Source organism: Jaculus jaculus, chromosome 7, assembly GCF_020740685.1.
Source record: "Jaculus jaculus isolate mJacJac1 chromosome 7, mJacJac1.mat.Y.cur, whole genome shotgun sequence".
In the NCBI taxonomy this organism is placed as follows: Eukaryota; Metazoa; Chordata; class Mammalia; order Rodentia; family Dipodidae; genus Jaculus; species Jaculus jaculus.
This window is the reverse complement of record NC_059108.1, coordinates 27,602,141-27,629,956: the sequence shown is the minus strand read 5'-3', so window position 1 is coordinate 27,629,956 and position 27,816 is coordinate 27,602,141. Positions and strand designations below refer to the sequence as shown.

The following is a 27,816-nucleotide window of genomic DNA, read 5'->3' as shown; positions in this document are numbered from 1 at the left end:
CTGCCTTTGTCCAAGTTCCCTTCATCCAGCCACCTGTAAAAGGTGTTGCCCACATTGAGAGCTGGTCGTCCCCCGAGTCATTGTCCAACGTGTCAGTCCTCTCTAGAAACAGCTCACAGATACACAAGTGTGACTTACCAGTCCTAGCCATGTCTTCTTAATCTGAGACCAGCCACCTGGTGAAACCCCCATGTGTTAAAAACAAACAACAACCACCAAAAAAATTCCTGAGCAGCTGAACAAGTGGAAAGCATCGGATTATCATTCAGTTGATAGAGTTATCAGAAGATGACATCTAATTGAATATTCCACATCTTGAGAGGCATTTTCTGAGCTATGTGCAAGCACTGTATGGTTATTAAAACACATATCCATGAATAAAACTGGAAATTTTCATATACTATTTCCAAAAGGCTACCTGTTACATCGAAAAAAAAATGAAATAGCCTTTGATTTGGCATTTATATTAAAGAAGTGCATATCTTAAGGACAAAGAGACCAGTCGAAGCCAGATCATACTGTGGCTTTAATCTGCTATAATGTTAAGAGATGGTGAGTCCCCAAATAAATCTCTACAATGTTCCCCAGTGCTCTATTAAGACCTCAGACTGGGATAGAGTTTGAGAACAGGACATCAGCTAACAGTGGGAAAGGGTGAAGAGAAGCAGCCAGGAGTCCAGTGTCCAGGTACCAGGAAGAAACACAGGGCTACAGACAACTCTCAGGTGCAGGAACCTTCTCCCTGATGTCAGCACACATCTCACGGGTAGGCAGTAGGAATCAGCAGCTGTGAGGAGAAGCCTAGTTTCCCACTTGCATAGATCTGTGGATAGAATTGGGCATTAGAGATTTTCACCACAGAGCTACGTAGGCTTGACTTTAAAGTTCAGTCAGCTTTCTGTAAGAGAAATGCCTAAGACTAAGACCGTAGGGTTGAAAAGAAAAGGCAGAAGCATTGCTTTTCAGATGTTAATATTCCTCCCAGATCCAACCTGTTCATCTTGTGAAACTAGAACCTTATTTGATCTTGAGCCTTAAAATGCAGTGTTCAAAGACATTATTTATCAAGTCAGCAAAGTTTTTCTTCACTCTATGATTGAGCATAGAATACTTTGCAGTTTTTACCTCTCTTCATATCTGTATCATTCAGTATTGTTTGTGGTGCAAATGACAGATTCAAGTCAAAGACACTCAAAGACAAAACTTGATATCTCAAGATATCAAGCGATGTTGGTAACATTTCCCTTTTACTTTCACACTCTTCCTCTTTCTTCAGTTCTGTTTCTTCTCTGGCATGTTCTTTACAAGTGGTGGGTAATGGTGGTGATCAGCCTATACCATTCACACAGCTGTGATACTGGCTTTCATTACTGATAGCAAAACCACAGCCACTTGGGTTTGAGGTGGAAGGAAAAACAAGAAAGCAGGAGGTTCCTGCTATAATCTGATAGAAATGGACAGTAATAATATATAGAAGGAAATAGTGGAGACTCACTATAATATGATACAGAAAAATGACAGAGTAGGCCCACTATACTATAATATAAATGAAAATATTAGGAACCCACCACAACATGTTACAGAGGAGTAGAGTAAGTGTCCACTATGATGTGTTGCAAAAGAAGACAGTAAGTATCTGTCTTGCATTAAAATATAAAATACTGGAAATGTCAAGCCTTTGACTGCCATTTAACTATAAGGCTCAGATTCTCATTTTCAGATAATCTTTGTATATTATTCACCAGAAAAGTAGCTTCCTTGTAATAACAGAAGGAAGCAATATGTATCCACTAGTGTATGACTCAGAAAAAAATGACCACCCACCATGAATGACTCACAAGAAAACAGCAGACACCTATTATTATCTGAAACAGAAGAAAATAACAGGCTCCCACTATCTTATGACAGAAGGAAACAGTAGGTCCCCAACTACCGCCTGACTCAGGAGTGGACAGTGTTGCGTCTGGGCTTCCAGCAATTGCTCAGTACAGCACTCTGCCACCATTGGCTCAGCATTCACTGCAGCCAGCTACTAAGTTTTCTTTTTTGACATACTTGCCGTAAATCAGAGACTGAGGTTCAGTACTGCCCATGCAAAGAACTGGAACAAAGGTGGTACCAAGTAACACCTGGATCTGGTTGAGAGGAAGATGTCATGTGCTAAAGCCTTCATTGTGGCCTGTAACATGTACGTGTTGAGCTGACTACCTCTTGTCTAGTGCTGTTCCCATGTGGTTTCCACCAGCTCAGTCTCTCCGTGCTGATAGAATCCCTTACTCATGTATCATATAATGACGCTGTAAAAGCCTCTGGTTTTTAAACATCCTTAATAAGAAGCAGGATAGGATGAAACACTGAGAAAAGGACAGAATGTGTGGAGTGCCTGCTTTTGTAAATATTATACCATGTTAATATGAGCCTTCATCTGGAGTGGCAGAACAAAACCAGTTTTGTAAGCTGACAATTTGTAGAACAGTGGGATTGCACATTTTTTTTTCTTTTAGTCACTCTCTCATTTCAGTGAACTTAGTTTTATTAGATGTTTAAAGGGCATTGTCCTATTGGTTTGGGGTATTTCCTCAGGAACTTTTTTAAAATGCCAGAATTACACTTTATGTTAAAAGTCAAGCAGGGCATGGTGGCCATGTCTTTAATCCCAGCACTCAGGAGGCAGAAGTAGGACAATTGTTGTGTGTTTGAGACCAGCCTGGAACTACATAGTGCATTGCTAGTCAGCCTGGGCTACAGTGATACCCTACCTCAAAAAGAAAAAGAGTCAAAATTCAATGGTACTATAAAGAAGAGAGAAGGATTTATGCCCTTTCGGTATGTGTGTGTGTGTTTGTGTGTGTGTGTGTGTGAGAGAGAGAGAGAGAGAGAGAGAGAGCATTCACACATTCACCGGCTCCATGTCACACATGTTATTTATAACAAGGCTACTTGTGACTAAATCCTTTCAAGCATGACCCAAATGTCAATCATCTTTGTGTGTCCTATTCCTGAGAGCAGCTCATACCCAGTAGGCACATCAGGACATGCTTACTAGTATGTATGTAGTGACTCAATCCACATAATTATTTGCCATCATAAGAATGAAAGAATTCAGAAGACAGAATACCTATCACTAAGGTCATTTTGGTTTAAATAATAAAAAGGCTGTGAATTATACCATTACTAGCTATTAATATGTGGATATTTATAGTTTAGTGATGCATTTAACACCAATAATAAGCATAGTATCAATATACTTTGAAGGATGGTTAAGAGGGGAAGAAGTATAATTTTTAATGCTAACAAAGTATTTTTTTAAAGTAGAGTTTATAGTATTGAATTTTATTCAATATATATTAAAATTCAGAGTTCTTTTTATATTATAGAATACAGGTATCATGTTCTGGAATATTTGCTTCATTTGAACAGGGTTATAAGTAGATCACACAGTGCTTCAGATTGTTCAAGTTGATTCCATCTCTTGCCAACATGAATTTTGCTTTTGCATGACCTGAAGGTATTAGGTTACTGGTGTTCTGTCCAGTACTAATTAGAATATGAATATTTGGGGAAAGACAGCTGAATTTGAGAGGTTCTTTTCCAACAAGCATTCAATTTAGTATGCAATGCGAACAAAGTCAGCTTTGTGGGAAACTATTTAAATTGAATATACCACCTACACATTTAAACTCATGCTTTCCACAGCAAGGCCTCTTTAATGCTGTACAGTTGGTTTAATGCTGTACAGTTAGCAGGTTACACCTTAACCGACAACATACAAGGGGTGATCATAAAACATGTTGGTAATAAGAAATAAAGCTGGGTATGATGGCGCACACCAGTAATGCAAGAACTCTGGAGACAGAGGCCAGAGGATGACGCCTGCCTGTGTTACAGAGTGAGAAGGGCAGCATGCAGTCTGTGGATCAGAACCACGAAGTGGGGCCCAGCCTCCCACTCAGGCTGTGAGCAAGAAAGGTGCACAGATGGGGGGACCATAAGCCATGCATAGTGCATGCCCAGCTCCCTCTCCTCTGGAAGGAGCACGAGTGTGCAGCAGAACCTGCTGAGTCTTCTCTCCACACCTGCTCATCATCTACGAACCCCACCCTGCCAGTACATTTCCACTCACTCATTATAAAAGCAAGAACATTCAGGTGTAACCTTCGCTTATTTTATAGTTTTCTGTCCAATTTGTATTTAAATAAACTTAACTGGATGTTTGTCCACTTAACGTAGTCAATTTAGTGCATGCATTGAGCACGTACATTCAACATGGCAATTATTGCTGAGTTTCTGGGGTACAATAGAGTAGCCAAACAGCTGGAATCTCCACTTTTCCAGGCACATATGCAGTGAGGGGAACATTTACAATACAAATAAATAGATAAAATACACAGTATGTCCTGCAGAGGACATATATATAGACATACCTACATAGAGGAAAAATTAAACAGAAACTGTGAGCTCTGAGTGGTGCTCTGGGAGGCGTTATTGCTGCAGGATAAGCAGAGGGGGCCCTCGGAGGAGAGATTGAAGGGAGGTAAAGAGGCACCATGCAGTTACCATCCAAAGCTAAGACCAATATAGCTGGAGCAACAGGGGTCAGGGACAGGTGCTAGGGGACAAAGCCAGGAGAAGCTATGTCAGTGGCAATGGGGACTCGGGGTTTACTTTGAGATTGGAAGCCGTAGGAGGTTGTATGCAGATGTGGGATCTGATCATGTTGCAGGTGAGGAAGTCTCAATTTGATTGTAGTTATGCTTGAACTCACACTTGAATCTCCACCCAAATGAGAGACCGCTGGTAGCCCCTGTGGTGTGTGTGGGAGGATTACCAAAAGGAACCTGGGTTGTGAACCTCAGCACAAGCCCCAGGCCCAATGTTGATCACATGTGCCCATGTGGTGAGGGTATGAAGATTCTTAAGGACATTCTGAGTGCTGGAACTTGAACACTGGACCCAATCCCAAGGTCATGTTGTATGTGCCCACGTACGGTGCAGGGAAGAGGATCCTCCAGGGCCTGATCCCCACAATCTGTGATTGTGTTGTAATAGGCAATTGCCAGTCTCCGTATTGGAGATTGTAGACAATTTAGGGATAAAAGCTAAGAACAGTGAGGTAGGTGGCTGTTAATATAAGCAGTGAGGGATGGTGGTAGACACGGTCCAACTCTGCACCGAAAGCAGTCCTGACAAGGCTTGTTAATGGATAGAATGTAGACAAAGAAAGGAAGAAAGACAGATTCCAAGAATTTTTAGCTTGAGCAGCTTGAATGAAGCAAACATTAGCAACATGGGAAAATGTTACAAGAAGAGGTTTCCAATGTCTAAGGCCCCTCTCCCAGATGGATACTGGAGTCTTGAATTCAAGGTGAATCTGGGTTAGGAATATATATATACAAGAGAGTATTCCAGTTTCAAATGTATGCACAGCAGGCTAGATTCCTGTGAACAAGAGACAGGGTTGGGGAGATGATACAGTCCATTTATTGTTTGCTCTACACCCTTGGATCCCAGGACCCTCAGAGCCCACATAAATGCCAGTGTGTAGGAGGCAGAGACGGAATCCCTGAGGCAAGCTGGCTAGCTGAGCTGGCCTGGAAATTCACTATGTAGCCAAGGATGACCTTGAACTCTTGATCCTACTGCCTCCAGGGCTGGGGTTACGGACCTGTACCAGCAAACCTGAATCATTACCTTTAGAAATTTATAGCTGAAATTAAAACAAAAATCTAAACTCACAATACCTCTCCCTTCTCTCTGCCTGCTCACTGCCTGTGGAAGATGGTACGTGAACAGTACACCACAGTGACGGAGGGCACCCTCGTGGAGAGGCCTGAGAGCCAGAACGTCTACAAGATCGGCATCTATGGCTGGAGGAAGCGCTGCCTCTACTTGTTTGTCCTTCTCTTGCTCGCCATCCTTGTTGTGAATTTGGCCCTCACTATTTGGATTCTTAAAGTGATGTGGTTTTCTCCAGTAAGTAGATTTTTCTCCCCCAAGCATGCTGTGTTCACTGCATGCTGAGAGAAGTTTCCTTTGATGCCATACACGTGTGTTTCTTCCTATCTGCTTTAGGAGTTTTGGTAGTAAGATGTATAGTTAACATACCTATCGTGTGAACTATAGTACATTAATTTCGTTTGTCTCTACTGTGTTATCTTTTGTTAAGTATTATCTCTGTAAGGTGGATTTGAGGTTGATCAAGTCAAGACACCTTATGGTTATTTGATTCGGCAATTTACAGAATTATATCATCTGTTTTCCTAATGCCAATAATTCACAAATGTTTTTACACTCGGACAAATGTATTCGTCTGTTTTGTATTTATCATAATTAAGTACCTGAAGCAAGTATCCACTTTTTTAAAAAGTAGGAAAAGGTTTATTCAGCTCACAGTTTTGGAGGGTTGAGGGTATGACATCTAACAGAGGGCCAGCATCACCTATTGGGAGGCCTCCATTGTATAGGAGATAAGAGAGAAAATTTAGTACTAGGAAAGCTCTAAACTTTGACCTTGAAGAAGCCATTCTGCAAAGTCTGAGTAAGACCAGACTTTATCTTGACTGAATGAAATTGTGCATTCTCTTAAACATGGGTGGGCATTAGTTCTGCAAAGTACACTGCTGTGAAATAGTCTTGTGTCTAGTCTCATATATTATGGAGTTTGAGGCAATTTTTAGGGCTACTTAGTTGAAGGTTAGATGGGCCACAGATCCACCTCACCATTGTAGAGGAGCTCTGACAGGTCAGTTGCCTGGAGCCTGCACTCTCTGGGAGCAACAATTGCTGCCTGAGGCATTTTCCTTACGTTAGGAGCTTGTTGCTAATTGATGAGTGTACAGACTGTTTCACTGCTGACCTTTGACACTCACAGGTTCAAAAGTGAGAATTTTAAGTGTAAAATACATCATTAATGGGTTAGTTTGGTTCAGTAGATCTGTAGGATTCATTCATCTTGCCTAAAATTCTGTTCCCACTTATTAATCATACTCCATTTGCCATTTCCCTAGTCCCTGGTAATGACTATTCAGGTCCCTGGATATCTGACCCTGACTGTTTAGAGATGCTCTATACATGTGACATTCATGCCAATTGTGATCTATTTCTGGCTTATTTCACCTGCATCGTATGCTCAAGTTCGTCCATGCCGTACCACACTGTAGAGTTTATTTTTCAGGTTGAACAGCATTTTACCATATGTGTAGACACACTTTCTTGATCCATCCATCCTCCTGGGCAAGTAGCTTGATTCCCTGTCTTTGCTACTTAGAACAGTGAGGCAGTTATCTTCTCATTACTGAGACAAAACACCCAAACAGAAGCAGTTTATGGGGGGGAAAAGGGTCTGTTTCAGCTTACAGTGTTGAGGGGAAGCTTCATTATGATGGAGAAAGAAGCTTTCTGCCCCTCATATCCAAAGCATGGAGGAATCAGTTGAAAAAGTTAGCACTGTACACCCTGGACTCCAAAATTAAAATAAAATCCCAGCCTGGAGAGATGACTTAGTAGTTAAGGCACTTGCCTGCAAAACCAAAAGACACAGGTTTGATTCCCCAGAATGCACATAAAGCTGGATGTACAAGGTGGCACATGTGTCTGCAGTTTGATTGAAGTGGCTGGGGGCCCTGGCATGCACATTCATTTCCTCTCTCTCTCTCTCTCTCTCTCTCTCTCTCTCTCTCTCTCTCTCTCTCTCTCTCTCTCTTTTCCTCTCTCAAGTAAATAAATTAAATAATTTTTAAATATCCCAATGCCCTCCTGCAGTGGTGCATTACCTCCAGCAAGGCTCCACCTCCCAAAAGCCCCAGCAGCTGGGGACTGTGAAGGTGGCTTAATAATGAATATCTGAGGCTATCGGGGACATTTTACATTCAAATCACCATAAATAGTACAAAGATGAACATGAAAGGGTGGATACCTCCTCTAGTTCCTAATTTATATTCATTTGAATAAAGGACAAAGTGCCTGAAAATGAAAGTAAGAAACAAATATCCCATTTTCTATAGCACCCCAAAGAATAAGATACCGAGTTTACAAAAAAAAAAAGGAGATCAAAGACTCATTGACTGAAAACCACAAACACAAGTGAGAGAAATGAGACACAAATGGGAAGATGGCTCATGTTCATGAGTTGAGAGACAATATTATTTTCTAAATTTGTATTTGCATATGTACTAATTATACATAATAATGGGTTTTATGACATTTTCATGCAAGTATATAATGCATTTTGATCATATTCTGCCCCCCCCCTTACTACATGTCCTTCTCCCACTTCTATTTACTACTAATCCTCTTTTCACAAATAGCCTTCCTCTACTTCCATTTTTTTATTTTGAGCCAATGAGTTTGCTCAGGGTTACTTAAGAACTGTGGCTGTGGAGTTATATGCAGGCACACAGGCAACTTACTAGTGGCTCTATCACTGAAGAAATTTTCTCTCTTCCCCAGCAACCATTAACTGTCTATAAATCCTCAGGGAGAAGTACAGCCTTATAAGTTCCTTCCCACTAACAACAACTTATAAATCCTCATGAAGGGACCCCCTCCATGATGGAATCTTGTGCAGGGATTCATAGCTGCTGAAAGCTAAATAGTATGTTGCTTACAGGTTTGTCATATATAGCCTTTATTATGTTGAGTCATGTCCCCTCCATTCCTAGGGACATTGAATTTTATCAAAGGCCTTTTCTATGTCTATTGAAATGATCATGTAATTTTTGTCCTTGAGTCTCTTTATTTTATGAATTACATTTATTGATTAGCATATGTTGGGCTATCCCTGCATCTCTGAAATGAAGCCAACTTGATTATGATGAATAATATTTTTGATGTTTTCCTAAATTTAGTTTGCAAGTATATTCTGGAGAAATTTTTGCATCTATATCAGGAATATTGATACTTTTGTTTTTCATTATTAATGTGTTTATCTGATTTTGGTATCAGAGTAATAATAGTTTTGTAAAAAGATTTTGAAAGTCTTTATTCCTTTGCTATTTTATGGAATAGTTTGAGAGCATTGGTGTTAGTTCTTCTTTTCAGGTCTGTAGAATTCCTTAGTGAACCTGTCTGAGCCTGGACATTTTTTAGTTGGAAGATTTTTTTGTAATTACTCTTTCAGTCTCATTTCTTGGTATAGATCTATTTAAATTATTTACCTCATCTTGGTTTAGCTTTGGTAGATAATATGTACCTAGAAATTCATGTGTTTATTTTGGATTTTCCAACTTACTGGAATACAAGTTTTTAAAGTATATCCTTAAATTTTTCCAAATTTCACTGGTATCTGTTGTAATGTCTCCCTTATAATTCTTAACTTTATTAATTTAGCTCTTTTGGCTAGTTTGAGGATTTTTATTTGTCTTTTCAAAGAATGAACTCTTTGTTTCATTGATTCTTTGTATTTTTCATTCTATTTTATTAATTTATTCCTTTATCTTCATTATGTCTTCCCATGTACTACTTTGGGGATTGGTTTTTCTTATTTTTTAAGACATTTAATATCTGTCTGATTTTTTTAATCAGGCACTTGTAGCTATAAACTTCCTTCCTAGGATTGTTTCATTAGTTTCCATAGGTTTTGGTTTATTGTTGTGTTTCCATTTTTACTTGACTCTAGGAATTTTTAGATTTCCTTTTTGATTTCTTAAATGAGTCATTCATCATTCAATGGCATGTTGTTTAGTCTCCATGAATTTGTGAATTTTCTATAGTTTTTCATGCTGTTTATTTCTAACTCTATTCTAGTGTGGCCAGATAAAATAAAATAAGTTATTTAAGTTTTTCTGTATTTGTTGAAATTTACTTTTGCCCAAATCTATGATCTATTTTAGAGAAATATCCGTTAGCTGCTAAAAATAATGTGTATTTTGCACTGTCTGGATGGAATGTTCTTTATGTGTGTATTATGTCCATTTGATCTGTGTTACAGCTTAGCTCTAATGTTTCTGTTTATGTCAGGAAGACCTAGAAAGACTTAATATTCTTGAGACCCAAGGTATTAGCAAACACTTGTAATTTTAGTACTGAGAGACTGGGGCAGAATAATTAGGAGTTTGAGGTAATCCTGGGCTAAGCAGCAAACCCTTATCTTAAATTTTTAAATTAATATGGTTGAATTTTTCATATTACCCAAAGTGATCCACAGAGTCAATGGAATAGCTTTCAGAATCTCAATGGAAGTTTTATGTAAACAGAAAACACAACTGACAAATTCTTCCAGTCATATCAGTCTAGCTAAAGGCATCACAGTTTCGGCTTTCCAAATATGTTACAAAGCTAACAAACTAAATATGACACTGACCTAGAACAGAGACACTAGGCTAATGAAACATCATATAGACCCCAGTAATAAATTCAGGCAACGTGATCAAACTGAGACTTGACAAGAGGACACAGTAAGGGAGAAATGATAGTCCCTTTAACCAATAATATAGGGGAAACTCAACATTCAAATATGAAAGAATGAAATTGAAACCTTGCCTTATGCAACATATAGAAATCATAATGAAATAGATTAAAGACTCAATCTTAACACATGAAACTGACAAACTCTTGAGGGATGAAAATATTTGCAGACAAAAGCTGCCTGATACCAGGTTTGGCAACGATTTATGTATCATCTCCAAAATACAGAAAACAAAATTAAAAATAGACAGGGACTAATGCAAACTCAGATTCTGCAGTGTAAAGGAGCAACAGTAAACCAAGAGTAAGGTAATCACAATAGAGTGAGTACTCCACAGTGAAGTCATCACAGTGAAGGGAGTCACCACTGTATTGGAGAAATATAAATTCAAACCACAGGAAATGTCACTTCCCAAACTTTCAGGACAACTATTATCAGAAAAACAAAAGAACAGATCCTGGCAGAGATATGGAGTAATTGGAATCCTGATATACTGTTGATGGGTGGGCATGATGGTGTAGCCACTGTGGAAAGTGGTATGGCAGACCCTTCAGTAAATAAAAGTTATATTATGGAAGCCAGGCATGGTGGCACACACCTTTAATCCCAGCACCCTGGATGCAGAGGTAGGGGGGAATTGCTGTGAGTTTGAGGCTAGCTTGAGACTACATAGTGAATTCCAGGACAGACAGGGCTAGAGTGAGACCCTATCTCGAAAAACCAAAAAAAAAAAAAAAAAAAAACAAAGTTATATTACGGGCTGGAGGGATGGTTTAGCAGTTAATGCATTTACCTGCAAAGCCAAAGGACCCAGATGCAATATCCCAGGATCCACATTAACCAGATGCACAAGGGGGCACATGCATGTGGAGTTTATTTGCAGTGGCTAAAGGCCCTAGTGCACCCATTCTCTCTCTCTCAAATAAATAAATAAATAAATAATATTAAAATAGACCTTCAAAAAGGTGATATTAGCTGGTCATGGTAGTGCTTGCCTTTAATTCCAGCACTTGGGAGGCAGAGGTAGAAGGATCACTGTGAGTACAAGGCCACCCTGAGACTACATAGTGAATTTCAGATCAGCCAGAGTGAGACCCTACCTCAAAATAAAAAAAAATTATATTACCATATGATCCATCCTTCTGTGTATTTAAGCAAAGGAATGGAAATTGTTTTCTTTTTCAATTTTAACTATGTATAAGTGAATATCCCTTCTTGTGCTCAGGAAGTATTGTGACCATATAATAACCTTCTGCACTACTTCACTATGAAATGATCACTGACCATGTGCAGAGAGCTGTAAAATCTTGAACATATACCAACTATCATATAATTCTTTACCTAAATTCAGTATGATAGCTTGTCTGTCATCCACACAGTGGATGTCAGGATAGAGGGAAAACTGTAGTTTTCCAAAGTAGTAAAGTCTATCATGCCCTTTTCTGCTATCACTATAGCAGTGATATGTTTAATCATTTGACCTACTTTCTTCCTCTCATCATGCTTTAAGATTTCACCATAGGAAAAAAAATCTAAGGTTTTCAGCAAGGAAGGGCCAGGCTGGGGGTGAGGGGATCAAGGTCCTGTTTGTCCCCAGTGCCACAATAAATAGTTCATAGCTACAAATATTTCTAGGCATGATGATGGTATAAGCCTATAATCCAAGAATTCAGCAGACAGAGGGCATGAAGATAGAAAATTCAAGGCCAAAGCCAGCCTACTCTACACAATGAGATCATGAGTCTTTAAAAAGAAATCAGTAATGCCAAGACAGTCATAAATAAAAACATAACATTGGCACATGAAGAAGACAACAGTATAGGCGACGTGAGCACAGCATTGGTTGGAAACAAGCCTGAACTCTACTGGGGGCAAGCCCAGTTTTATCTGGGATACCAATGGCCCAACATATAGCATCTAACAGATTCAGCTCCATTCTTAGAATTAAAGCTTCATGTAAAATAAGTGGACATAATGCCCATAATAGATGTTCTGTGGAATATAAATACCTTAGAAATTATAATGACTTTGTGCCAAGCACCAAGTTTCTGGAGGATTCCATGGCAGACATTATAAGAAATAAGCCAATTAGGAGAATGGACGTTAAATCAACACATGGCAGGGGATTGTATGTAGCTCTGTGTAGAGACCTTGTCATCCATGTGTGAGGCCCATTCCATTCGCAGCAGCTCCTCTCCTGCAAAACTCAAGGCAATATCCATTTCCCTAGCAGCAGTCAGATCTTGCAAGGGAGTAATCACAGTAATTAGGAGAAAAGTAGCTTTCATCTGTAGGTAGTCAGTTTAGGGAAATGGGCCCAAGAGAACATACAGGCCCACCTGCCCTGGCAAGGCTAGAAGGAACTCCAGTCTGCTTCCTGCTCCTTTTTCCTTTTAAAACCTATTTTTTCATTTTCCTGTCCCTACTCCTGTTGGCAAGTGGGCTCTTTCTAAGTTCTGAACTCTTCTCCCTGGCCCACCAACCATTCAAGGTCCTCCTTGTACATCGAACTTGGCAATGAGGCTCATCACAACTGGATGCCTAATTTATATCTCTAAAGTTATAAGACCGGATCCAAGGGGCCATGTAGATTTTCTTGTTCAGGACCTCTCTCAGCTTGGGAGTTTTTTTGTTTTACTTCGGATCTCTCTTAAAATAAATCTTTCAGCCGGGTGTGGTGGCACACGCCTTTAATCCTAGCACTCGGGAGGCAGAGGTAAGAGGATCGCTGTGAGTTCGAGGCAACCGTGAGAAGACATAGTGTATTCCAGGTCAGCCTGAGCTAGAGTGAGACCCTACCCTGGAAAACCAAAAAATAAAAACATAAAAAATAAAATTAAATCTTTCATAATTCACAAAATCAGGGCAATAATATGACATGATGTTATTTTGTATTCTATTTTCTTCCCATAAAACAATTATGCATATTAATTATAGTACTCATGGGCATAGGGTAGTATCCATTTATAACCTAAAACAAGCTATCTTTGATTTTTAATGCCATAGAATTTTTAAAAACAATTTATAGTTAATGAGATTTGCTTATGCATATATTATTTTAATCCAGTTAATAAACATAACTGCTGCAAAATAAGATTAATGACTCTGAATTAACTATGTTAGCCTTGAAAATTAAATTTGGGGAGCACTCTTATTTGGAAAAGAAATAGAAATAATCAAAGAAAACTAAATAATTAAGTTTATAGTTCTATAACATACTTTGTGGGCCAGTTTTGTTTGTTTTCATTTACTGTGATAATAGGTAACCTTGCCCTTTTAAGGAGAATTCCAAATGGATTTATCCTTACAAAGACTTGAAACTAACTCCTTTTAGAAGCTAACAGTTAGAGATCTGCTGCCACCAGTTGTGAGATTAAGACTCCTGCATGTGCAGGGGAGGAAGGCTTTCTAGCCTGCCTAATTTCCTTAGATAAATGCCTGTCACTAAGCAATTGGTAATTGTTTTTAGGAAGCTTGGGAAAATGGTACTAAATGACATCTTAATGACTTTTGTTTCATCCTGTGGTTATATTACCATTTGGAGAGATTTTAATAACTCAGAAAAGAATGCAGGTATGCAACAGATGACAGACTCTCAAATGTATAATGAGCCATCATGGAGGGGGTTCAACATATCACTTTTCAATTAGGAAGTGTGGGCACATGCCCTTAGTCCTAGCACCTGGAAGGTAGAGGCAAGAAGATCAGGAGTTTTAGACCAACCTTGGCAATATAATGAGTTCACAGCCAACTTCTCGACATAAGATTCTGTCTCAAGAAGACACACACACACACACACACACACACACACACACACACATACACACTACTTTCGATATGGGAACCTAGTTCATAGCTCTGTGTGAAGTGCTTACCCAGCATGAAGAGCACGTAAGTGGCTTTGGGATAAATACCTAGAACCAGAAAATAATGTCACATTTATGTGACATTTTCTAAGATCACCATCTATAATTTAATATTTAATAATTAATATTGTATGAAATATTTAATGTTTGTGCATATGTATTTGTGCACCAAAATCTCTTGCCATTGCAACTAAATGGCCATCCAGCTTTATGTGGATAGGGAGTTGAACCTGGACTGTCAGGCTTTTCAAAAAAATGCATTTAACCACTGAGCCATCTCTGAAGCATCATCAAAGTCTATTTTTGTTTGTTTGCTTGTTTGACTTACAATTTTTATTTATTTGCAAGTAAAGAGGGAGAGAATCAAATTCCAGATACATGTGCCATTTTGTGCATCTGCCTTGACTTGGGTACTAGGGAATCAATTCCAGACTGTCAGGCTTTGCAAGAAAGCACCTTTAACTATTGAACCATATTGTGAGCCCCAGAATCTTTTTTAAAAATATTTTAATATTTTTTTATTTATGTATTTAAGATAGAGACAGAAAGAAAGAGGCAGAGAGAGTGAAGGAGAGTATGAGTATACCAAGGCCTCTTGTCAGTGCAAACAAACTCCAGATTACATGTGTTACTGCGTGCATCAGGCTTTACATGGGCACTGGGGAATCAAATCCAGGTCATCAGACTTTGAAAGCGAGTACATTGAACCACTGAGCAATCTTTTCAGCACCCTCTCCTTTTTTTTTTTTTTTTTTTTTTTTGTAAATGAAATCTTTTATTGTATCATGAATTGTCCTTACAATCCAGGATCTTGTTTTGGAAGCTGAGTAACTGAACCCTTGCTCACCAGCCAAATGACCTCTTCCTTCTTCAGAGACATTGATGCCATCCAATATTTTTCTGATATCTGCTATCCTTGTTTTTAACTGTTGTTGCTTGCTCAACCAAAGCACCTAAATGTGAAACAAGTCCGACATCATGTCCTGCAAAAATTAACTCAGCTTTCCCAGCTTTAGAGACTGCACAAGGAACCCCTGTCCTCATCTGAACCCTGTGGAAGTAGTTTTCACCCAAGAAATTCCTTATTTTATCAAAAGACCATTCTCCTGAATAGCAGTGCTGATGAGTCAGGAATATACATAGACCTCATCTTGTAATGGAGCCTGGTTAACACCTCAGCATGCTCTGCACAAGATCGCCTCAGTGGGAGTGCTAACTCAGTCCTATTTCTTCACCGTGTGTCAAGCCCAAGCCTCTTCCTCATCTATTTAAGGACACTGAATTCCACATGATATAATTTAGTCTTTTGAGAGGGTTCCTCTGAGACCTTCCACTAAACTTTACAGAGTGATGGCATGTTCTGAAATGTCCACAGCCTGATTGATGAGATTGGCCTTCATCCTTGAAGTGAATGTAGCAAAAACCTCAAGTTTCATAATCTGAAAAACAAAACTGTTTATACCAGGCAAGAGAGGTGGCTCATCAATTAAAAGTGCTTACCATTCTCAGGCCAGAGACTGCCAAGTTTGACTCCTTAGAACTCACATAAAAAGCACAGCCTGGCTCAGAAGGTGGCTTAGTGGTTAAGGCAGGTGCCTGCAAAGCCTAAGAACCCATGTTCGACTCTTCAGATCACACAAAAGCCAGATGCACAAAGGTGAGGCATGTAGTGGCATATGCCCACTAGATGGCCCAAGTATCTGGAGTTCAATTGCAGTGGCTGAGGCCCTGGTGCACCAATTCCTTCTCTCTGTCTCTCTCTCTCACTCTCCAAAATAAAAATAAAGAAATAAAACAATAGAAGAAGGAAAAATCACAGCCATCTAAGCCTATAGCACCTGGGTGAGGTGGGGGAGCACAGATATAGAGACTTGCTGGGAACCTCTGGGAATCACAGCTTCGGGTTGAAGGAGACCCCTACTGAAGGAAATACACAGATAAGTAGTAAGGACACCCAGCATTCTTCTCTGACCTGCTACCACACACACATGAAGTGCACACATATGCACACACATGTGCATATATCAAACATCAACACATGACAATACACACATATTCTACATATATTTTTTAAAGTTTTTCTATGAACTCAGTGTGAAAAGTTGAGCCCAGTGTTCACCTCAGTGCTCATTTCTTCTTCTCTGTTCAGAAGTCCTTTTCCTCTGGTAAATTTTGATGATTTTATGTCAAATATACTACACTTGTGGATTTTAACCAAATATTCCCATCTTGCTTTTCTGGGCCCAGACTCATTGCTCTTTATGCAAAAATGTAGTATAAAACTTCATAGGAATGTGGACCACATTGGATGATCACCACAACAACAATTGTATTGTTGCACATCTTTTAAAAAAAATTATTTATTTGAGAGAGAGAAAAAGAAAGAGAGGGAAAGAGAGAGAGAGGATGGGCACACCAGGACTTCCTGCCTTTGCAAATGAACACCAGATGCATGTGCCACTCAAGTCTAGCTCTACATGGGTACTGGGGAATCAAACACAGGCCATCAGGTTTTGCAATCAAGTGCGTGTGTGTGTGTGTGTGTGTGTGTGTGTGTGTGTGTGTAATTTTTATTTTAAAACCCCTACCTGGTAGAACTGAGAAGTGTTCAGGATTTCCACCTACTAGGCTGAGTCCTCTTGAATGTGGGTGGGACTGTGGTTTGCTCCAGCAATAGAAGATAGTGAAAGTAATGGGATTTTATTCCTTCAACTATGTTGTCACAGAGCATGTGGCAGGTAGAAATATTAAAGGTGCCTATGCCTCTAATGTTGCTACCTGCCACATGCTTTGTGACAGTTGTGTCTTCAGTTGGGGTCAGGCATCCAATGAAATTGATAGTGAAAGATACAAAAGAGTTCCTATAACTACAGGAACTGATGGTGACAGATGTCCAAGGAGATAGTCTGCACCTACATAAAGCAACATGTAAGAAGGGAAGACACTGAGGTATGAGCTAGCACCAAGACCAAGAAGTGATTCTTTCACCTCCTCCTCCTCTTCCTCCTTCTTCATGCTGGGGCTGGAACCCAGGGTTGTGAGCATTGGGAGTGGGTGCTCTGACACTGAGCTCTGCCCGCAGCCTCTGAGTTCTTCATTATTCACTGCACAGATCGAAACTGGGTGATGGCCATTGGTCAGAGGACTCTTTCAAGGACTATACTGGTGCCAGTGATGGGCCTGGGGTCAGGAGCAGCCTGCAGCCCACCTGTACCTTCTTGTCATCAGATGCCATTGGACTGACATGGATGCTGTAGATCCCTACCTCAGCCTGAAACTATGATTTTTAAAACTGTGACACTGGCACTTTTAAAGAGTACTTTGACTTTTTTTTTCAAATTACTTATATCTTTCTAAAAGGTGTTATATTCTATCAGTGCATTCTACTCTACAACCCAAATTGGAATTTTTGATTTATGTGTTATTCTACATACATTGGGTTTGAAGCAGAGGTTACAGAAGTAGGAAGGTATCTAGCTTAATGATATTCGCTTTTTAAGAAGACAATACATTATGAAGATGGGGTTTGGAAGAGAAAGATAAACATAAGAGGCATTGTTAGTATCAAGGAACTTCATTATCACTGGCATCAGTGAGGCATACCCTATTATTACTTGTGTCTAAAGACACAAATAGCATTGTAGATTTATTTTTATCCTAGAACTATGCCTTCAATTTTCCCTCATATCATACTTTGTTCTCTGGGTGACTTAACTATTGTCATAGCAATGAGAAGGCAAAAAAAGCATGCATAGCCTCATAAGCCTCCAGCTCATATCCTGTCACATGGAACATAAGAACAACAAAATTAATATATGTCACATGATAATTCATTCATCATCTCTTTCCCACCAACAGTACACACTGAGGTCATCATCTCTTTGCCTATTTGTTTTTATTCACAAATTATGAGGATATCTTAAAATTATACATCAGCCCAATATCATTGACTTCAGGTTCTCTTTAAAAAAAAAAAAAAAAAAAAAAAAAAGCAGGGCTGGAGAGATGGCTTGACAGTTAAGGTTCTTGCCTGTGAAGCCTAAGGACCTAGGTTTGATTTCCCAGTACCTATGTAAGCCAGGTGCACAAGGTGGTACATGCATCTGGAGTTCATTTGCAGCGTCTAGAGGCCCTGGCATGCCCACTCATATTCTCTCTCTCTTTCTCTCTCCTTCCCTCTTTCTCTTTCTCAAATAAATATTTTTTGTTGTTGTTTTTCAAGGTCAGGTCTCCTTCTATCCCAGTCTAACCTGTATTCACTATGTAGTCCCAGGGTGGCGTTGAGTTGATGGCAATCCTCCTACCTCTGCCTCCCAAGTGGTGGGATTAAAAGGTGTGCTCCAACATGCCTAACTAAAACATTTTTTAAAATAAAATAAATAGGTCTGGAGAGATGGCTTAACAGTTAAGGCTCATGCCTGCGAAGCCTAAGGACCCAGGTTTGTCTCTCCAGCTTACATGTAAGTAAGATGCACATGGTGTGGCGCATGGATCTGGAGTTCATTTGCAGTGGCCAGAGATCCTGGTATGCCCATTCTCACTTTCTCTTTGTGTCTGTAACAAATAAATAAAAATAAATAAATCATAAAGAACTTAAAATATTAATAAAATAAAATAAATAAATAACAACAAGCTACTTTAAAAATATTGTGGGAGGAATAGTAGCTTAGGAATAAGATGGGTTAAGAGTTCTGATTTTTCCCAGAACTGTGTCCAGGCCAGCACACACACATGAAAAACCCTTGTGAGCAAGTTCTCCACTTATGGATTTAATCAACTGAAGATTTAAAAGAAAAAAACAATGATAACAAGATTGCATCAGTACTTAACTTGTAATCTTAACATTTTTTCTATACTGCCTGCCATACAGAATAATAATTATTTTCATAGTATGCACATTGTATTAGGTAGTACTAGCAATTCAGGGATGACTGTGTACACAGGAAGATGTGTGGATAGCTCCTGTGCAAATACAATGGCCTTTTATAAACAGTGCTTCACTCATGGATTTCGGTACCCATGAGGGTGCCTAGGATGAATGTACTATGAACAACAAGGGACAACTATGTTTCTATTAATTAAATAGTCACTCTAAGACTGGCATAAAGTTACAAAACACCGTGGCCAAAAGTGTTTGTCATTTCTTTTCCAAGATAGTATGAAAATACCTGCTATACTGTGTCACATAGGCAAAAACCGCCACCATATTTGTGAGATACAGACCTCAGCACACACTATATAGACATTGGTACAATGAGCTGAGGGAAAAGTAATTAACAGGAAGACCTCACTTGTCAGTGGTCACCAATGTGATGAGCCATAAAGTTTGGGGTACCTCTCAAATGCGGGCATCAGACCAACTGCACTTACCATCCTCCAACTGAACAATCTATATCCCACAAAACCACACAGTAGCCATCCCCTGTTCATCCCAAATACCACTGTCTGTGCATGGTCCTCCTCTAGGGCCTGCACAGGCCCAGGGCCCTACAGCGCTTGTCTTTTGTGAAACATTGGTTTCACTTGGCTTCACGTCCTCAGCATTCACCCACATTGTAACATGTGTCAGAATTTCTTTCTGAAAAATACTCATTGAGTACACAGCCACATTTTGCTCTCCCCCTCATTCACGGATGGACACTTGGAGTTGCATCTACATTGTCATCACTGGCATGGTTAGAGGAGTGATAGAATAAACACAGGAAAGAGCCTAGGATTGAACTTGAGGACATCAGCCATCAAAGGCTGCAGGTAGAAAACAAAGGTAAAAGGGTTGAAAGTGTGGCTATAGAGGAGAAAGCTGAAAATTCCCATGAGATGTGATAGCGTGGCAGTCATTGTGACCTCCTAAGCTTTGTCCTTGATTTGGTATCCCTTTGTGACTAGAGACTGAGAGTACAGCCCCTTGGACAATTTTCCTCCTCCTGAAGTGAGTTTCTAATGAACATTTATTTCATCACGAAGTAGTGTACTCAAATTCTACATTACAGCCTCACAAAAATGTTTACAGTGTCTTAGGGAATGATAGGTTCTAATTGTGTTTATGGTTATACTGATCTATATATGTATGCTGTGGACCTCACCAAAATTGATTTTATTATAGCTTTATTAAAAATACTTTATTTTCTTCTATATGGTGATGGAGCCTTGGATGAGTGTTATAAAATAATTCCTTAAATATAATATGCATCATCTAATTAATCTTTGTATTTACACAAGAATTTTTTTCAATTGAATATTGAGTATAAACAATACGTCATTTAGATTGCAGAAGAGGTGGCGGAAAGTATGTAAGAGCCAAAGGAAGGGTACCACTCTTTACATACAACTTTCTGGACAGAAATTGGACTCTATATCCATGATCTTTCAGTCCCTAGCTATACCTACACAAGACCCTCATAATAAGAGAAAGAGATGATGACATCAAATTAAAAGAGCAACTAATGGAGAGAGGGAGGGGATATGATAGAGAGCTGAGTTATGAAGGGGAAAGCAAGGGAGGGGAGGAAAATACCATGGTTTGTTGTCTGTAAGTATAGAAGTTGTCAATAAAAATATATACATATTAAACAAACAAAAATATGTTACTTAGGAGAAGTACAAAAGGTATAAAGAATTTTATAGGCAGATGTGTAATTTAAGTCAATATGAGAAACGAAAAATAAAAAAATAGAAAAAACTCTATTATTTCTTCTTAACAGACAGGAATGGGTCAGTTACATGTTACAAAAGATGGACTTCACCTGGATGGGGAATCAGAATTTTTATTTCCACTATATGTCAAAGAAATACGCTCCAGAATGGTAAGAAAATTATGAATGATCTAAGTTATGTGTGCTTTCTGAAAAATTAAATAATAGTTATGCACAATAGTTCTGTTTTTCAAAGGAACTTTTTAGAGAAGTGACATGTCCACACATTCATGGTGTCTTTTTAAGTAAAGTGTGGCTACTAGGTAGTGAAACTTATTTATAAGATCAGTTCTAGAAAGATTACATTCTTATGTGCTTCAGATCTGAATTTAGTGGCCTCTATAATTTAGAATTTAGAATTTAAAATCTATTTTAGAAATGAAAAATCTTTATCCAAAACAATTTAAACATCCTTTCATCAGCTCAAGAAACAGGAAGATTTGTTTCAGGGCATTTAAAATTATTGGAGGAAGCTGGGCAAGGTGTTGCACACCTTTACTCCCAGCACTTGGGAGGCAGAGGTAGGAGGATCGCCGTGAGTTTGAGGCCAGCCTGAGATGACATAGTGAATTCCAGGTCTGCCGGAGGTAGAGCAAGACCCTACCTCAACAACAACAAAAAAAATCTTGGATCCAGCACCAATCTCCCAGAAATAATTATGTAACTTTAAAAGCAAATCAGGAGTTTCTCCACTTGCCTTGATGGAGCAAAGATAAGAAAAGACAGTCTAGAACAGAATGAAAATGAAATCAAACAATTTTGGTAATGTGTTCTGTTTTTCCTATATAGTACACAATTTTCCTAAATTACTAATAAATGGTATTTAGTCTCACCCCCAAATTTGAAATTTCATATAACTTAGGAGTTATTTGAAAAGTATACTCTTCGTTTTCCTTTGGTATTTCTGAATGTGAATAGATAATTCCATATCTCCTGGCTGCTGAGGGGGACTAGAAAGGTAGGAAAGACTTATTATCAAGAAATAGAAACTCGAGCTGGGCGTGGTGGCACACGCCTTTAATCCCATTGGGAGGCAGAGGTAGAGGTAGGAGGATCACCGTGAGTTCAAGGCCACCCTGAGACTACAGAGTTAATTCCAGGTCAGCCTGGACCAGAGTGAGACCCTACCTCAAAAAAAAAAAAAAAACACAAAAACAAAACAAAACAAAAAAAGAAATAGAAACTCCTTTTATCAAGGAGATGAAGCCACTCAACAAGTTCTCCTATGTCAGGGCTGGGGAGATGGCTTGGCTCAGTGGAGAAAGTATTCGCCACTTAAGCCAGAGTACCTGAGTTTGAGGAGATGGCTCAGTGATTAAAAGCACTTTGTTGCAAAGCCCACTGCCCTAAGTTAAATTCCCTAGTATACGTATAAAGCCATATGCACAAAATGATGCACGTGTTTGTGGTGGCAAGATGCCCTGGTTTCCCCCACCACACTCCTTTCTCGCTCTCTCTGTTTCAAATATATATGTGCAAGCCAAAAGCCATGGTGGCCTTCTATAGTCTAGTCCCAGCCACATGACCTGAGACAAGAGCATTTCCCAAAAGCTTCTGGTATGTGCAGCAAAGAGCAACAATAAAAGAGGGAAATCCAGAGAAAAAGGCACTACCTCCCTCAAACAAGCTGAAAGGCAAGGACTACCCTAAAGGTGATCCTGTGGCCACCACACATGCACCATGGCATGCATGCACCCACATTCTCTCTCACAACACAGAAAAATATTGGAAATGAGAGAGTCCATGCTAAAATAATTGCTATGTTAACTTACCCAAGTTCCTTATTTTCTCACCACACAAATATAAGCACTAAGGTCACGTCATTGGCCAAAATAGAAGATGGTAATAGACTTACCTGTTTTTAGAAATGAGATATAGAATTTCTCACAATCTAGGGTTGCAAAAAAATCTTGAAACATTTTCTTTTCTGAAGTTACATAGTTTTGGCCTTCTGGAAGTTACTCAGTTCCTCTGTGTGAAACATAAATCCACCCACATCTATAGCCAACCACACACCTTTGAAGTTATGTGTATTAGTGCAAGCAGCCCTATGTTATACAGAAGTGCCCTTCACAATCATCACATCATAAATCCAAAGGATAATTATATTTTATAAAAAAAGTAGGACATCTATACACTCTGAAGTCTTTAAAAGTTTTAGCCACAAATGTAAGATCTTAAAATCTGTGGTTACATAGAAACTTTATATATAAATGTAAATTATATAATAACACAAAGATTTTTTTTTTTTTTGCTAATTTTGTAAACCCCTTTCCAGGACTCATCTTTGCTCTTACAGTCAGCTCATAACGTGACAGTCAATGCTCGCAACTCAGAAGGGGAGGTCACAGGCAGGCTGAAAGTGGGTGAGTCCAATGATCTCACAGCACTTTGCATGCAGAAGGTCGATGGCTAGTGTTTCCAAAGCATTCAAAACTTTCTTATAATCATTAAATATTGGTTTTCTAACTTTTGTGTCATGATGACTATAGATACTACTTAGTGCCACAGGATGAGGGGTAATCTGAACCATTTTGTTTCTAGAAAATAAAGGACTATTCATGTTCACGCAAAAAGTAGAATATTTGTGTGTGTGTGTGTGTGTGTGTGTGTGCGTGCACACACGCGCGCGCAACACATATTTTGTGGTTAATGACACAAAAACCAAATCAACTGAAGTGAAGATAACAGTGGCTTAGAGGCCAAAGCATGTATATCCCACCTTCCATGCCTCTTTCTCCCTTCTCTTCTCTCCTATCCTCTTCCTCCTTCCTCTCTGTCCCTCCCTCCCTCCTTCCCTTCCCATGTGCTCTTATCCTCTCCAGTGAGTCTTCCCCATCATTTCCTCATAGCCGTGTGATTGCATCACATCTTTCTATGGAGCTCGTAGGGCCTCTATTGTTCTCATTGCTTTGCTTTATTGGTTAATATCATCCAGTTAGTTCTTCAATTAAGCAAATTCTAAATTCCAAAAATTTCAAATTCATCCAACTTATCTGCTTCAACAGACTATATCATCCATTAACCAAACTTGAGCCAAAGAGTGAGGGTCCCTGAAAGAGAAGTCTCATGGAATTCCCATGGATTCCCATGAAAGTACAATCACTCATCCCTCTGCATCTGTGGGTTCCATTCCTCATCCTCAGATACAACAACATCTGCCCTGAAATGAATGCATACACTTTATTTCCTTGTCATTACTCTTTAGACAATACGGTATAGCAGCTACTTATATAGCAGTTATTAGATACTATTAGCTATCTGAAAATGTTTTCAGGCATGCAGGAGGATGTTCATAGGTTCTATGAACATCTTACACCATTTTGTATAAGGGATTTTCATACCCATGGATTTGGTATCAGGAGAGGGTTCCTGGAGCCAGTCCTCCAGAAATAACTGTGAAACAACTGTAGAAAAAAGATATAATATTACAGCATTTCTGCTAGTAAAAGGAAGGCATATAATTCTCTATACCCCAGCTTCTTAAACTGTGGGGCCCAAAACCTTCTGGGGTCACTTAACTGAATGCGGGAGGCTGTGAAAAATTGGCAGCAGTATTTCTGAACCTTCAATGATGAAATATTAATTCAAATAAAACACATAATGAAGCTGAGGTGTTTCTGGCAAAGCTCATCCATGTGTATCATGTGACCTCATTTCTGAATACAACGTGTACTTTACACAGTGCATGGCCAAGGAATGTTGTCTGAAATCCTTTGGATTCATTGTGTGCTTGGTATTGAATACATTCTTGTCATTGCACATTCAGAAATCTTTTATTGTTGCCAAACTTTTTCATGCCCCACACTTCATCACTTTATTAAAGCTGGGCCCCACACCACCTACATTGCAGTTTGCTGAACCTACAAAATATGATATGGCCCCTAGAATTAGGAGAAATAGATAACTGGTGTAAAACCAACACAAACAAGTAGATTTCATTGCAGCTCTCTTTACTAGAATGTTTTTACAAAAAAAGAACAATGTTGTATTGGAAACTATAGCCATATATTGGCCAGATGATTCCTTTTATTATAATGGACAGACACTCTGTAATTTATACACTGGTTTAATGTTTATAACTTATTCTGAGTAATGAATTGTATTTCCCTTTCACCTGGAAGTTTTGTTTAGTTATTCAGTTCAATGGAATTCTCAATGGATCTAAAGATGAGCCTGGATATATCCAGCACATTCTTGGTGGTTGGCTAAGTTTAATTCTATTTTCTTGACTAGTTATACAGCCAAGTGATTTTTTTTTTACCATTATGTCTTAAAATCCTTAACTGCCTACTGGATCTGTGTTTGATGTGCTTTTTAAAAATTTTTTCTCAATTATTCAATGAATATTTGTTGAATGCCTGTTACTGCTTTCTAAATATTATCAGGTAATAGTGCATAAATAAAATGTAATTATGGCTGGAAACATGGCTCAGTAGTTAAGTGCTTGTTTGGAAGCCTGAATGATGGTCTGGGTTCAATTCCCCAGTACCTATATAAAGCCAGGTACACAAAGTAGTAAATACATCTGGAATTCATTTGTAGCAGTAAGGGGTCTTGGCATATTCTTTCCCCCACCCCAACAAATAAATAAATGAAGTTTTTGAAAAATAAAATTTAATTATTCATAAGAAGTTTTAAATGCAAAAAATCTTTCTAGAGTTATAAAACATAACTAGCACGCTCATTTTGCTTGCTGATGTTTTTGCTGAATATGGATTTTCTTGTATCATGCCAAGGAGTTCAGAAGAAACATGTTCCTCATTCATAGGTGGGAAAATGGGTGTTCTGAAAGGTAAATCTTCTCAAGAGCACATAGCTAGCAGATAGAAAATTCAGCCAGGAATAACTCAAGCTTGCTCTTCTCAGCAGCTGGATTAGGTACTTTCTCATGGCTGTGAACAAACACCAGACCAAGAGAAACTTAAGGATAAAAAGAGGTTAATTCAGTTTACAATTTCAGGGGAATATAGTCCATCATGATGGGAAAGGCATGGCAGAAGTAGTATGAAGCAGATGGTCACAGTTCAGCACACTCAGAAAACAGAAGGCAGACTGGAAGTTGGACGGGGTTAAAAACCTCAAGGCCTACCCTTAGTGACCCATTTCCTCCAGCAAGATTCCTTTTCCTGAACCATCAACATGGAACACATGAGCCTATAGGGGACATTTTATAATCAAACCACAACAGTAGCTATGTTTCTGCTAGCCTCTCCCATCATTGTTCTGAAATTTTTCCATTGAACTCACTCTTATCTAAATGGTTAACTTCATATCTTCAGTTTTAAGCTAAGTGTCTCTTGCCCCAGTGTTTAAATTGGCAATTTTCATTAAGTTAAAAAGCCTGTGTCTTGATCTAGGAAACCTCACTAAGCTTATTTGTTTTCAATACATGACTTCTGAAAGTCATAATCCTTTTAGTCTCTCATTTCCTGGAATAGATAAATTCAGTCAACTTGGACATTAAGATAGAATTCATGAGAAATAACATAATTAACCCCATTTAGATAAAGTAATTACATCCATTTTCAGTGTCCTGATATGAGGTTTAGGTTAAAGAAAGCCAAAGCAATCCTTGTCAAGGTGTGTTCCCATTCAACCTTGATGCATCGTTGCCTAGTCTCTTAGTCTCTTTTGCAAGATGGTCTGACAAGTTGTCAGCACTGTGTGAAATCTCTTGCTGGGAAACAAATTCCTCCTCTGGCAGGCACCAGACTTCAGCTTGTCCTTCTAGCATGAGGCTCCTGGAGCAAATCCAGTCTCTTGCAGTTCTTTGTCTGAACAGTCCAATAACCAAAGAGAGGGGTACAAGCATCTCTTTAGAACATCTTCACTTCCTCCAGGATAATTACAGGAGAATCTAAAATTCAAAAATAACCATGCACTACATACCAAGACTCAAAAAAAAAAAAAGTAATTCTGGAGGAATTTTATAGCTACGTAGTACTCCATTGAAAAGATTACAAAATTTATTCAACAACACGTGTGTGTGTGTGTGTGTGTGTGTGTGTGCATATATATACATATATGTATACGTACACAAGTTGTTTTTAATTTTTTATTAAATATATTTCTAAAAAGGGATATCCATTACATATGTATTTGGTTTTGTTGGCTGTGCATCTTTAAGGTAGAGTTCTAGGAATAAAATTGTTATTATATATAGTAGTTTCAAGGTTTTCCAAAATTCCCTCTAAAAGATTGTAAAAATTGTGGATTTTCTCTACCAGCCATGTAGCTTCCTACATTGTTTCTTTAAAATCTCACCATCAGAATAAGTCCATTTCTTTTGACATTTTTCCACTCTGAGAGATGAGAAGTGGTGCCTAAGTGCTATTTTAATTTGTATATCTTTTTTATTTCTTAGTGTAGGCCCTTACAACTAAAAGCTTCCTTCCATTTTCCTTGTATCATATAGGTTTCAGTGTATTGTGCTTTAATTATTACTCAATTTCTATATTTTTCCCTTGATTTCTTCAAAGACCCATTCATCATTCAACAGTATGTGGTTGAATTTCCAAGAGTTTTTGTGTGTGTTCTATACTTTCCTTGATTGTTATTTATTTGATTCCACTGTGATCTGATAGACTACAAAGAATTACTCCACTTTTTGTTATATTTGTTAAGATGCACTTTGTATCCTAATATATAATCTATTTTAGAGAAAATTCCATGGGCTTCTGAGGAGAATATGTATGATGCCATGTTTACATAGAACTTTCTATATTTATTAAATTGATGAATTGACCAATTGATCAATAATGTTATTTAATAAGTCCAGATGCTTCTGTTCAGTTTTTGTTGAGATGACCTGTTAATTGGTGAGAGCGGGTCATTGAAATTACACACTATC

General features: G+C 38.7%; 1 protein-coding gene across 1 annotated transcript in view; it reads left to right on the top strand.

The window, feature by feature from the left end:
- The window catches only part of Sgcg (sarcoglycan gamma), a 63,259-nt gene that overhangs the window by 8,939 nt on the left and 26,504 nt on the right, over nt 1–27,816 (top strand). Inside the window, exons 2-4 of the mRNA XM_004670540.2 lie at nt 5,779–5,973; nt 20,973–21,074; nt 23,242–23,329. Of these exons, the coding sequence (XP_004670597.2) occupies nt 5,779–5,973; nt 20,973–21,074; nt 23,242–23,329 (385 nt within the window). The remainder of the gene's footprint in view (nt 1–5,778; nt 5,974–20,972; nt 21,075–23,241; nt 23,330–27,816) is intronic.